Source organism: Eptesicus fuscus, chromosome 12 (genome assembly GCF_027574615.1).
Source record: "Eptesicus fuscus isolate TK198812 chromosome 12, DD_ASM_mEF_20220401, whole genome shotgun sequence".
Classification (NCBI taxonomy): Eukaryota; Metazoa; Chordata; class Mammalia; order Chiroptera; family Vespertilionidae; genus Eptesicus; species Eptesicus fuscus.
This window is the reverse complement of record NC_072484.1, coordinates 43,703,595-43,718,015: the sequence shown is the minus strand read 5'-3', so window position 1 is coordinate 43,718,015 and position 14,421 is coordinate 43,703,595. Positions and strand designations below refer to the sequence as shown.

The 14,421-nt window shown below is 33.8% G+C and overlaps 1 protein-coding gene across 3 annotated transcripts in view; it reads right to left on the bottom strand.

Annotated features, from left to right (window-relative positions):
- RELCH (RAB11 binding and LisH domain, coiled-coil and HEAT repeat containing) overlaps window positions 1-14,421 on the bottom strand; it is a 104,425-nt gene that overhangs the window by 11,483 nt on the left and 78,521 nt on the right. The window contains exons 21-26 of one of the 3 annotated variants that reach the window (XM_008149583.3): window positions 11,639-11,745; window positions 10,641-10,740; window positions 5,337-5,419; window positions 4,491-4,554; window positions 2,741-2,879; window positions 630-746 (exon numbers count right to left, since the gene is read on the bottom strand). In XM_008149583.3, coding sequence (XP_008147805.2) covers window positions 630-746; window positions 2,741-2,879; window positions 4,491-4,554; window positions 5,337-5,419; window positions 10,641-10,740; window positions 11,639-11,745 — 610 coding nt within the window. Of the gene's footprint in view, window positions 1-629; window positions 747-2,740; window positions 2,880-4,490; window positions 4,555-4,755; window positions 4,839-5,336; window positions 5,420-10,640; window positions 10,741-11,638; window positions 11,746-14,421 lie in introns of those variants that run through there. The other 2 variants (XM_008149582.3, XM_054723714.1) reach the window with 2 other exon arrangements.

Genomic DNA, 14,421 nt, shown 5'->3' with positions numbered 1-14,421 from the left:
GAGGGAGGGAGAGAGGAGGGAGAGAAAGAGAGAGAGAGAGAGAGAGAGAGAGAGAGAGAGAGAGAGAGAGAGAGAGAGAGAGAGATCGACTGGTTGCCTCCCTTATGTGCCCTGATTAGGGAATTGAACCCACAATCTGTATATGTGCCCTAACCGGGAATCAAACACGCCACCTTTTTGGAGTACGGGACTACGCTCCAATCAACTGAGCCACATCAGCCTGGGTGCACTGTACTATTTCAATGAGTGATATCTCTCAAGAGGAATTCATTGTATTCCACTGGATACAGATGTTTAAACATTCACTGAAAAACCCCTACCAGAACTCATACAAGGCTTTCTTTTGATTAACAAAAGCCTCAGCTATAATTCATTTCTTGCTCAGTTATATAGCTGATTAACATAAATAAAACTTTAGTCAGTTTTTTAAAAAGTATATAAGCACAGAGGACTTATGTAAAGTTATGAGTCAGCTAGAATAAGGAGTGGGGCAAGTCAAATCAAATTTTTAATTTTCTGCAATCCTTATGTAAGTTGGAGAAAAAAATTCTACTTCTTAACCTTTAACAACAGAGATAGTTCACTGTAAAATTGGTTATATAAATCAGATATGTATTATTCAAGGATACAACAACAGGAAAGTGCACTGTAGGCTTCAAAAAGATGGGTAGCAATATCCAGTCTTTTAGAATCCACAATTTGTAAGTTGTTCACCAAGGCTAGCTTATGCAAATGTGGTATAACAACTGAAAAAAAGAAAAGTATTACATTTTTATCCAAATAGACACGTACAACACTCATACATCTTAAATAATTCCTCATTTTAATTTATAAAATTTCATTTTAATTCGAGGTTAGTTTCAAAAGATAAGTCACGTTCTAAGCTTTCTCTCCCTTAACAGGAAAGAAAGTATATATTTCAGAATATAGAGTGATCTGGGATTTGGGAGAAATAGACTGTAGCACTTGTCATTATGACCTAATTATCAAGATTATATAGGTCATTTGGCCTCACTGCAATTCAATTTCCCAATTTGAAAAATAAAAACTAAACAAATGTAAATAACCTTCTTTTTATGTTATTATCTTTACAAATAAGTTTATAAGAATCAGGTATTAGCATTGCTATTAAACAAAAGATAAACACAATATATGTTTTCTTTTTCAACATCAAATTATTTCACACCTTTCTAAAGCTAGTTTCTTAAATTCTTGGCAAAGACCAATGTCAAACAGCACTGGTTGTTGTGCTTTTAAGTCACTCAGTGGGCTCAGTACATTATATCTCAATATTCATTTCACATAAAATTTCAAAAGTATAGGCAACCTACTGCTGAAATAAAAGTGATGGCTCAAGAAACAGTAACCAATTCAGTAGCATTGAGTTCCCTACTGACTAAGATTGAGACTTCTAAATACATACCATTTCCCCCTAACACCAGGGCTTCTTAGAGAAATGGCTCCAGGGTCTGTGATTATCAAATTGTTGATCACATGCCCCCTTGTTGATCTCAAGTCTCTGCTTGGTTGGGGAACCCTAAACACTATTCATAAACACACACTTCTGACCAACTACATTGATTTCTTTCATGTTCACACTGAGTTTGTGCATATTAAAGCCACATTCTCCTCCTAGAAAAACCTCCTGCTTCCTCAATAAACAGATACTATAAACACAACTTTTATGCTTGCCTTAGTAAATGTCAAAAAAAAAAAAAACACCCCACAAAAACTTAGGATAATAATGGCCATTTTTAGGGGACTTTTTGAATTGTGAAAATTAATAACAATATAATTCACAGGAGCTCTAGACAAATTTAGGATATAAAAACTCCAAACATTCATGATTTCCCAATGAAAATGTTTAAATTCTAATTCATTCATTGGCATGCTGAGGCCAATTAATGAACAGAGCCACCAAAATGGTGGCTCTAAAATAGTCTCTCTCTAAGATTCTCTAGTTCATTTCTGCTCAAACCTTTTAAAACTTACCTTCATTGAACTTCTTTATCTATTGACACACAGCCTCTTTATTCCTTCTGCTCCTTCTCTGACCAATTACTGAGGCAATCCTTTCCTAAATGTTTTTCTTAGAAACTCAACAATCATACTGTTCAATATCCTCTTGAAATTGCTTAACTAGAAATCAAATCTATAGAAGTTATTTTAAACCCTAGTCTAGAGGCAGTTAAAAGCTATAATTAAGAATCGTCCTAAATCTCAGAAGAGAGACAAAAATATACTCCAGAATTCAACATTTCATTATACAGTATATGTGCTGTCCTCGGCTATGACATCTGTATCAATGAATTCACTTCTATTTTTTGCGGGTGCCGAGTGGAGGGGGTCAATGGGGGCATAAAGGGGACATCTGTAATACCTTCAACAATAAAAATAAAATTTTTTAAAAGGCAAAAAAATTCACTTCTTAACCTCTCAGATGGAGATAAATGGTTAAAAATGTGATAACCCAGATGTGCATAATTCTACAACTGATCTTTAGTGGCCAAGGAAAATAGGAAAAACACTATATAAGGCCATTACAGAAGCCTTTCTCTTAAGAGCAGATTGAATAAAGATTCAAAATTGCAAATAAAATAATGATAAATAGGAGGCTTTCTAAAAATAGAAGTAAACTTTCAAAAAATATTCTAGGGTAGATTCAATAGCCAAAATAAAGGTAATCTTCTCTGATATGACATTACAATTCAAGAAAAAAAGGTAGAAAAATGCAACTTACACTCATCTCGGAACCTTGGTTCTGCGTTAGGCCCAACTCTCCCAAATGTTTTTATGATCTCTATATGCAAAGAATATTGGTCTTGATACTGAGGATCTTCCAGGAAAGAAGCCAACTGCATTTTCACTCTTTCCAGCAACTTAAAAAGTGGATATGTACAGTCATTTTATGGAATATTAATAATTGAGTAGAAAGATATACATTAAACATGGCTTGCAGCATCAGAGTCAAATATTTTATATCAACATGGTAGTAGAAATTTGAAATTAAGTACTTATTTAGTCTTTTACATTTTATGTCTGATTCCTCATTTTTTGTTTTAAAAAATAAAAAATATTACCTGAAAAATGGTTAAAACAAATAAAAAGATCCCACAATATTTAGGAAAAAGAGATAAGTAATATTTTGTATCTAAATTATAATTCTTAAAACAAATCACAGTGTAAGTTACCCAATTATTCACCTTCCGAAAGCAATGAGTCACTAATGACTTATATCTTACTCACATTTCCCTAAAAGACGTTTTTATTTTAGGATTTAAGGACATGTTGAAATTCGGCCAAAACTGCAAGCTTGGCAGAATGATGTACTTTTTAAATGTGCTTCACCAGTGAAATATATAAATGAAGAATGGAAAACATTTTTTACATAAATAACAAAGATGTTTAATTTTTGTTATAACAAAATCTACATGACAGAAATCTTACAGAATAGTTTTTCTTTTTTGGTAAATGTCTATTAGATGGAAAATTTCTTTTGCATTTAAGTGGCAAAGTAACATGCCCACAAATCATTTATCTTCTAATCCTATAGGGTTTTTATTTATATAAAGACATGTCCAATTTCATAATAAAGAATGAAATTGTGATCCTAATTTTGAGAAGTGTCTCACAGTTAATGTGGCAGATAAAACCTAACAAAGTTGAAATTAAAACATAAGTTTCTAAATCAAAATAAAATGTGAGGGAGGAGCCTGTGGTAGTGTGGAGCAGGCAAGACAGAGTGTTGTCATAGTGAAGTGTGCTACAACGAGGTACCAGTCTACTATGACTTGCAGCATGACATCAATGACATAGTCAGGAGCATACACGTGCCCTCCAGCTTTCATTTGTGACACCAAGATAGGTTTGTGTTCCTAAAATTATCTGACAAAGTAGTCTTTACATCTGTACAAACTGGCAAGCAGGAATTTATGCAGGCTGTCCAGAATCTAGTGGATAACAGAAAGCTTTGGAACTAGATATGGTTTGAAGGATTATCCAAAACTGCAATACCCAACATCTGAGAGTTGGTTTATACTTAATTTTCTAATTGAGAAGAAAGACTAGAGATTTCCTTAGGATATGATAATACTAGAAGCCCTGTGCATGAATCCGTGCGCCAGTAGCTCGCCAGTAGCTCGCTGCCGCCCTCCTGTAGCTCCCTCCGCCCCCCGGCTTGCTGCCCTGCCCACTCCTGTAGCTCTTTGCTGCCCACTTGTAGCTCGCTGCCCCACCCTCCTGCTGATCCGTGATCTGGTCGTTATGCTTCATGGTGTAGCGACCATTTGCATATTACATCTCTATTATATAGGATACTTTGGGCAGACTATTATATTTTCAAATACTGAGATCCTCCTCTGGCCACACTAAGAAATAAAATGAAAGGTATGATGCTCCCTGTCCCCAACCCCAACCAGGTATATGTATGATAATGTGTTATCATCACCTCAACCCTATATAGACAGAAATAAATTTCAACCATTTCCTACCTCTCTTTGAATAACTGTTTCCATAATAGTGCCAAAGGCTGGAATTGTGGCAATCCTAACGGAGCTGTTAGAATGGAAAGAGAAAGAAACTGAAGCTTTCTTTGAGATGAATAACTATTATTAAAGTGTATATCAAAGTAAGTACAATGTAAATATACTGTATTACATCTCTAGCAATGAAAAATTAAAATTTAAAAAGGCAGACCAAGAAGAATGCTCAAAAAGGCAGACAGGATAACTTAAGGTCGCAGTCTGTGAAACTCACAATTCAGGATCACTGGATAAGGTAACAAGGGCCGGAGCAACCCGCTTGTCAACTAACGCTTCACTCATGCCTCGTAGAGTCAGCTGTAAACCAGTCAACATGCAATAAAAAATGGTTTGGTAAACTGGAATGAGAACTGGGTTAGCTGTGACTGAGGATGGGCAGGCAGACTGATTGGCCTTTCTTGGTTTAGTCACCCACTCGAGCATTAAATGTTAAGCCTTTGGTTCATGCCACTATACTTACTGGTAACAATATATTAGTGAGATTAGCAGAGCATCCCTTCTTGGCTTGGAAGAAATAGTCCATCAGCATGTTTTTAAGTTTTGGAAATATTTATTGAGAACTAATACTACTATTATATATATTTTTAATAAATGGCCTCCAAATTAAGATTACTATGCAAGTTGACCTACAGATACATAAATATCTTAAATATGATAAAGTTTAATCAATAAGTGTACTCCAATATTGTTAAAGAGATAAGTATATTCTTCAATGACTTTAAAAGCTGATGGTTACTTCTTGACAGGCGCATTTTGAAAAGGATGCTGAATGTAAAAGGCAGGGACCACACTTACATTTCAGGGTCACTGGAGAGAGTAATGAGAGCAGGAACAACCCTCTGAGCTACCAGAGTTTCATTCACCCCCTTCACCAACAGCTGATTGGTCAGCGCAGGGGGTATTCACAGGTGATGCATGTTAAGAGCAAACACAATGCCACGGGAGGAGGAAAGGAATAACCAAGAGAAAAAGAGAAAACACAAAAGCAAAAACAAAATTAGAAGCTAAGCAAATATTGCTACTAGAGTGCTTTATAAAGGCAGAGAATGCTTAGGAGGAAAATAAAGCTTAAATAGCCTGGCAGTCCACAAGAACAGAGTTTGTCACCAACTTAATAGCAGTTTGTACTTTTGGTCAAATAGTCTATGCAATTTATATGTTCAATTAAAATGCAATTTTTTTTAAAAAAAAAGCTTTACTTTAAAACAAAGCTAAAAAGAAGATACATACTGGGTTCTATGGTTAAAATTATTTAAGTAAATCTGGTGTGACTTTATCATGACCAATAAAGTACAAACTGCACTGTTTTCAAACACAACTCAAATAGCTAGCACCACCACTAAATTGCTTCTGATTATTGTAGAGCAAGTTTTAAATCGCATAGGGAAATCCCCAACTTTTTACATCACATAGCTTATAGATAGATATAATATAGCCTAGTGGAAAGTATGACATGTGGGAATAAGATCTGGGTTCAGACTCTAGCTCTCCACTTATCAGCCATGTGGCCTTGGATATATTATAATGTAATCTCTTGAAACTCAAATTTTCTCATCTGAAAATGGTGATACTGTCATCTACCTTAAAGGACAGTTATGCTACTAATTACACATAATATACCTAAATATTGTGCAAGACTAAGACTAAGCATTTAAGAAACATGAGGTTAATTTTTAAAAAATATATTTTATTGATTTTTTACAGAGAGGAAGGGAGAGGGATAGAGAGTTGGAAACATCAATGAGAGAAACATCGATCAGCTGCCTCCTGCACACTCCCTACTGGGTATGTGCCCACAACCAAGGTACATGCCCTTGACCGGAATCGAACCTGGGACCCTTGAGTCCGGAGGCCGACGCTCTATCCACTGAGCCAAACTGGTTAGGGCAACATCAGGTTAATTTTTATGAGTACTCCAAGGATATAAGCTTTTGTAATATATTAGGAAAAAATTATTAAATTTAAAAAATTTTATTGTATGGTGATGGATGGAAACTAGACTTTTGGTGGTGAGCATGATGTAGTACCTAAGATGTCAATTTATAATTTTGCACACCTGAAACTTATATAATGTTGTAAACCAATGTAACCACAAAAAACATATATTAAAAAAATATATTTGACTGGCTCAAGTAGTTTTCTGTTTTGTATTTCTCTAAAGGCTCAAGTAAATAAATTACTAAATTTTATTAGTTTAGTAGAGAAGGGCAATATTCTAATTCTCAATTTCAGAATGTAAACACAAATTAATGCTAAATGCTAACCAATCTGTTCTCTGGTAGTGGAACTAGTCCTCTTGAAGATAAAAGATGTCATGGAATTTTTAGTAACAAAAGCCAAACACTGTGTGCATATCTTAACACATTCCTCCTACACAACACATCAGAGGGAGCAGAGCTCACTTTATGTGAAGATTCTTAATTTTACAATAATCTGTTACCATTTAACAACTGATTCACTTTAGAATCTACTTCAACATTCTGAAATAATTTTTATTAAAAAAAATCCATGGATAATTAGACAGGAATAAAATGACATAAGAACTTTTTTTTTCTACTTTAAACATTAATGATATCAAGTACAAAGAAATACAAAAAAGAAGTTCAAATACTGTTAAATAAAGCTCTTATCTCTATCATTTTATAAATAAGTAGCTTAGATTTGAATCAGTAGAATGTATGTTAAAATGTCTGCTACCTTGTGCCAGCCAAAAAATATTAATAAAAAAGGATAATCTAGGGACAAGTTAATTTTTCATTGCTCTGGAGTTTTTAAGTCTAATTCCTGGTTCAGCTAGAATACCAGAAAGCAAAATTTAAGAGCTATGAATTATTACACACTTTACATACAATATCTCATTTGATCTTTGAACCTGATGAGGTAAGTACAGCTATTATCAATGTTTTAACAGATGAAGAAATGAGCCTTGGAGAAATTAAGTAACCTGTCCAGGGTTTTAGATGTGAACTAGAAAATGGACTCAATCACATCTGTCTTAAAGCCCATGCCTTCTGTGAGTTGTAGTCCAATGTTACATGCTAATTTCCTTATGATTGATATAAGAAATAGTTATATGCAGTTCTTTCTGCATCTTTTGGGAAATCCATTATGTCACACTGGGAGTCACATGATAAAGTCACCTTATAAATCCATTTCAATAATAATTTGCTACTTAAAAGAGTAATATACTGCCTTTAATTTAACAACTAGAGGGCCGGTGCATGAATTCGTGCACCAGTGGGGTCCCTCAGCCTGGACTGTGGGATCGGGCTGAAACCGGCTCTCCGACATCCCCCGAGGGGTCCTGGATTGCGAGAGGGTGCAGGTCAGGTCGAGGGACCTCACCAGTGCACAATCGGGGCTGGAAAGGGACATGGGAGGTTGGCCAGCTGCGAGGGACCACGGGAGGGCTCCAGGGTGTGTCCAGCCCATCTCGCTCAGTCCCAAACAGCCAGATCCCAGCAGCAAGCTAACCGACCAGTCAGAGCATCTGCCCCCTGGTGGTCAGTGCATGTCATAGCAACGGGTTGACCGGTCAACTGTCTGCCCCATGGTGGTCAGTGTATGTCATAGCGAGCGACTGAGCAGCCTTAGCATATCATTAGCATATTACACTTTGATTGGTTGAATGGATGACCAGGCACTTAGCATATTAGGCTTTTATTATATAGGATATTATATAGGATGAGAATACATGACTGAGCCCTAGTTGGTTTGACTCAGTGGATAGAGCGTCGGACTAAAGGGTCCCATGTTAGATTCTGGTCAAGGACACATGCCCAGACTGTGGGCTTGATCCCCAGTAGGGGGCGTGAAGGAGGCAGACAATCAATGATTCTCTCTTGTCATTGATGTTTCTATCTCTCCTCCCTCTCCCTTCCTTTCTGAAATCAATAAATACATATTAAAAAAGAAAAAGAAAAAGAATACATGACTGACTGGATTTTCCCTTTCTGTTCTGCGTCTGAAAACTCCAGCTAAATTTAGTGTTCAATTTCACTAAAGTATCTCATATTACGTTCCTGCTATATCATTTCTTGACTTCTCTTCTATGGTTTCTGATCTCACATTAAAAAAAAATTTTTTTTAATTTCAGGTGTCCTGTTTTTATGTTTTTAATTTAAATTAACTTATTATTTTTTTGTGGGTGGAGCAGGCATAATTATAAATTATAAACTATTAGTATCAAAACAAATCTTATAAATATACTTATTCCTTTACTACAATTTAGTTTAAAATATGAATTATTGACAAAAAAGTAACCATGACTTTTACTAGCATGCTCAGTGAAAATTTTTTTTATCATAAATGAACTTGAAAAAGTATTATAATAAATCTCTCAAATTAGACTCAGAAACTCATATTCAACCTGAGAGAACACTGAAAACTGCTTAAGCATAGGTATAGTTTACAACCAGCACTGATAGCAAACACGGAAAGTGAAAACCTGACAAAAGCCACATATAAGAAATAAGGTAGAAAAAAAGTCCAAACACAAATAAAATGGGAGGATGCTTCATTTTATTTAAATTATCTCCACTCAAATGGTTTGCTTCACCAGTGTATACATACATTTTAGAAACAAATGGTTTAAAAGCAATAGTTTTCATAGTCTTAGAATAAAATCCTATGAAGAGCTTATATTAAAGAAAAAGTTCTTCATTTAAAGGGGGGCATTTTTTTCCTTTTGGGGGAAAGAAGGGATTGAAGAAACACTTTTCTTTCATGGTAATTACTCTTTCTCAGCATACTGAAGAGTAAAAAATTATTTACACCCAGAAGGAACTTATACTAGACATCAAACAGAATTTTTAATTTGACATTAACCATGACAAAGAACACTTGATTATAGTTTTTTTAAAATTAAATGAGTAATAACTGAGGGAGTAACATGGACAGAGAATTTTCAACCTCCAGATAACAATAAACTTTTCTTTGAATTCCACAAATCTATTTTACATATTTAAGTTTCAGAAATTATACATTTTAAATATATCAGAGCTCTATACTTCAATTGCAATGTATCTTAAATTGTGGAAAAATTCTGAAATTCAGAATTATCCCATTTTTCTTATGGAAATAAATGCTTTCAGACATTTTAAAATCACATGCATATTTGGGAAACTTTAGTTGGGATAAATATGCTCCCTAAACTACTATATTATTGTGTGACTAGCATAAAGTAAAAAACAAACAATAATGATTAACACATTTATTAAGCTCTCATTATGTGCCAGGCACTGTTTTAAAGGCTTTACAAGTATTAATTCTTAATATTAACAAAAATCCTTTGGGGTAGATACTTATTATCATCTTCATTTTGTAGATGAGGAAACTGAGGCACAGAGAAGTTTGAACTTGCAACTAAGTGGCAGAGACAGACACTGAACCCAGGCCGTCTGGCTCTATGGCAAGACTCAACAGCAATAAGAAATACTCGAAACCAATTTTAGTGCTAAAATACCCGTTCTAGGTATATGTATATTTTTAGGCAATGACATATTTCCTCTATGATGGATACAAAAGATAGGTATTTCAATTTTCATAGTTAACTTGGGTAGGTGGAAATTTAAGAAAATGTAGTTAAATTACATGAACAGTCTTTTCTCTCTTATAAATCTGTGGACTGATAATCTATAGGGATGCTATTCTGGATATGATATGTGAGGGAATAGTGAAGTAAGAATAATCAATAGAATAAATATTTCCATAACTACATTAATAAATTTTTTAATGCTACTCATGAATACAACTATACTTTACAACTTTAAAAATATATTGCTTCAGTTTATTTTAGTAGCCACATAACTCAGTAAACAGAGTGGTTAGAAAGATTTACATAGAATGGAAATTAAAATACGATTTAAAAGAAAATTTTAAAAAACGGAACTGACATTTAAGAATAACATCACATTCTTAAATATGTCAAAGCTAAATTTCTGCCCCATCACACAGTTCACAACTAGACACTATTCAATACCATAAAACACACAGCAACATAACATAGTATGCAAAACCATTTTTGTTTAAACACTCCCTTCTCCCTCTTCTAGAGAAAATCATTATAATCTGAACCAAGAGAAGCATTTGTTTACATACCTCAAACATCCTAGCAGCAGTACACCTCACAAGTGCTGAAGTATGGACAACACCATACCATAAAACCGTTAACAATAACTCATGGTAGGCTGGATTTGCACTGAAAGAAAATAAATCAAGGTTAAAGTGAGAGCCACAGTGCCTTATGGGGTGTACTGAAAAATATTACATTTACAGATTATTAATAATAAAATATTGGTAAAATATGAAATATAGTTTAATGTGTTACATCTAAGATTCTTTAAAAAAGGAAGTCAGCCTATAAAACTACAAACTTCCAGCATACTCAAAAATTATACTTTTAACTCTTTAATAGCATAAAAGTTAAAATTTTAAAAAGATAAAGAAAAATAAAATTTACCTATGAGGTAAAAAAGAAAGGATGCCAGACTAAGAGTCAGATGGGCACTTTACAGCCTCTGTAGATCTAACTATCTATATCAAAACTGGAGAAGCAATACATGTCCTACTATGTCATATGGTTTTTGTAAGATCAAATAACATCAACTCAAATCATCTATACGGAAGGGCAAGCTGTCTGTGAAACCCATCACAATGCAAGATAGTATTAATAAATGTATAAGCCTGTTTTCAGAGAAGACTGGATTAACACGGCTTTAGCAATAGATGATGTGAGTATGAGCGGGACTAGGCAATAAAATGGAACAGAAATAGGAGCCTAATGACCTGGCTTTCACTTGGGGCTCCTTTTTCAGTTTTGGAAAAACAAAATTTTCTTCAAATCTGTATTTGATTTTGTTTCTCCAAATGCTTTAAAGAAAACATAAGTCTGTGCCCTTTCCCCACACTTTTATTATAATGTATTGATTACAAAATATTAATATATAAATATGCAAAAACAAAATACAAAAAATCTTGTCTCAAAACCAAGAGAGCTGATGTATATACCAATCTTTTTAGACTGAAAATATATATTCCACAAATCCAATGTAAAAATTGTATATGGCTTTTAAAAAACGGTAAGCTATTATTTTTACCCCAGTTCCACAAAAGAAGCCTTCAGGCTATCAAGAGGAGCATGAGACAATGAAAGCAGGGTCATTACATCTTCTAAGAATCCAACTAACAGTTTCCTGTCTTCTTCCTACAGAGGAAAAAGACTGATAATGAATTTCCAAGCAATCAAGTACAATTAAAACCATAATTTACTATCTCTCATTAGAAAAATTTACCAAATAAGGGGAAAATATCCTAATTTGGAAGCATTTTAATTAAAATTATTTATTAAGCATATCTATAATCACAGTGCTAGGGAAGACAAAGACTATCTTACTTCAAAGTTTTAGATCTGTGCTGTCCAATGTGGTAGCCACCCACCACATGTGATTATTCATATTTAAATTTAAATTAAAAATTAAGTGAAAGAAGGAATTCAGTGACTTAGTTGTACTGGCTACAATTCAAGTGCTTAATAGCCACATGTGGGTATAGCAGCTACCTTACTGGGCAGCTGAGATACAAACTAGTTCCATCATTGCAGAAAGTTTTATTACACAATCTGGGTTTAGAACATAAAAAGGTATATTCTCTCATTAAAATTTATTTTTCCAATTTTAGTTCCCATTAATTTTAGCTCTAAATACTTAAATACAAACTACTAAAACAGCTACCCCCTAATAGTAGAAAATCGATTTGCAAGAAATTATATTTGCAACATCTTAGTGGTGAGAAACTGCATGCTTGATGAAATATAGACAATTGTGTTCTGAAAAGAAATAGTTGTGCCCTTGATTGAAAAATAATCTATATTTTTTAAAACTTTAATGAACTATTATTTTAATAATCAGAAAATATTTGTCTTTTTTCTTACACAGCACTGTATTAATAAATATATTTTTAAAAAAGCAAGTCTGCTAAATAAGGAATGTTAAAAACACACACAACTGTATGTTAAATTATCCTGAATCTGAAAGGAAAGGGAAATTTGACATTCTATCAGAAAATATATAATAAATTAAAGTCAAGTTTTTTGTCATTAGGGATACCATTTTTTTTGTCATTAGGGATATAATAAATCAACAATAAACAGTTTCCAGAGGAAGACTAGATTATCACCTACTGGTTTTTTTCTACACAGTAAGACAAATTTAGAATGAGGTAGTGATAAAGAATCAACAAAAAGTAATGATCAGCATGAATAAAGGATGGATGTAACAGTTTTAGATCACGACAGTCTACTTAGTGAAAAGTTTAGACTGACAAATCAGCATTAGAGCTACATTGAAATAGTGATTTCACCCATTTTTAGTTTCCTATGTCAAGCAAAAAGTATACATAAATTTGTTAAATGAATTGAAAAAGTTAAGTGTGAAATAAGAGCTATGAACTACAACTCTAAGTGAGCATGGATTTTTTAATTTGAAATTTACTACAATCCTATTTCTCATTTTTAAAAGCTCAAAACAAGATACACTGCTTATGTATTTGATTCAAAATAGTTTTTGTTAACCAAAGCAAAAGGGCAGTGATTTACCCTAACAGAAAATTTTGTTTAGTAACAAAAATATTAACTACTGGTATGTGCTTCTTAAAACAAGTAACACTGGCAATCTATGATAGCTACCTCAATTACTTTTTTTTTTTTTTAAACAAACTAAGAAGTTATCTCTTCAGATATTTGGACTTCATATAGTGACTCAAAAGATATATCCTTATTCATTTATTCAACAAATCTACTAAGGGCCTACTTACTCTGAGGCAAACCTTATACTTGGTACTTTATTATGCTTTAAAACACTATTTATGGTCAAAATCAACATACAAACTTGCAGTGGTTAAACAAGAGAGAGAAAAATATTGACATCACACTTGTTATTATGCTGAAACAGCTTCCAAAATTAAACAGAGAGGAGAATGGTATTCGTACTATTGTGCCTGGCATGTGCTAAGACTAAATCTCTATGAATTTAAGGACAGGAAGAGAGACCACATTATGAGGTAGTCTAAGAACTAGTGTAGAAAAGGAAAGTTCAAAACAATACTGGCCAGCTGGCGTGGCTCAGTGGTTGAGCGTCAACCTATGAACCAGGAGGTCACGGTCAGGGTTTGATTCCAGTCAGGGCACATGCCTAGGTTGTGTGGGCTTGATGCAAGAGGCAGCTGATCCATGATTCTCTCACATCATTGATGTTTCTATCTCTCTCTCCCTCTCCATTCTCTCTCTCTCTCTCTCTCTAAAAGAAAAAAAAAAGAAAAAAAAAAGAAAAAAGAATACTGTGCTACTTTAACAGAACTGGAGCTTCTATTGCAAGGTATTATGCGGATAATGTAGAACTATATTTTAATATTATAAGATGGTTCATATCTATTTTGGAAGAAGAGTGTAATAAATATAAATTGCTGTACTTTGAATTCAAAAGGCAAAATAAATGTTATTAAAAAAATGAAAGAAAATTCAGGACAAAAGATTTTCCTTTCTGATTCTCACATTATAATTTCTCAAAATGCTTTTATCCTGAGTCAATATTTTCACCTTACTAGTGGAACTTGCTTCACATTTAAAAATGACTGATATGCCTTAGTACACATCATGTGTGTGTTATTAACTTAAAACAATGTTAAGTAGTCTGTTATATTGGTGACAACCAATGAACCACACCTTCGGGTTCATGTCCTTGTTTAGGTCTCTCCTCTTAAATCTGGACTGGGCTGATACTTGCTTTAACAAATCCTATATAATAAAAGGCCAGTGACCATAACGGCGTCATGACCAGAACAACCGATTGACCAGTCGCTATGAGGTGCATTGACCACCTCTCGG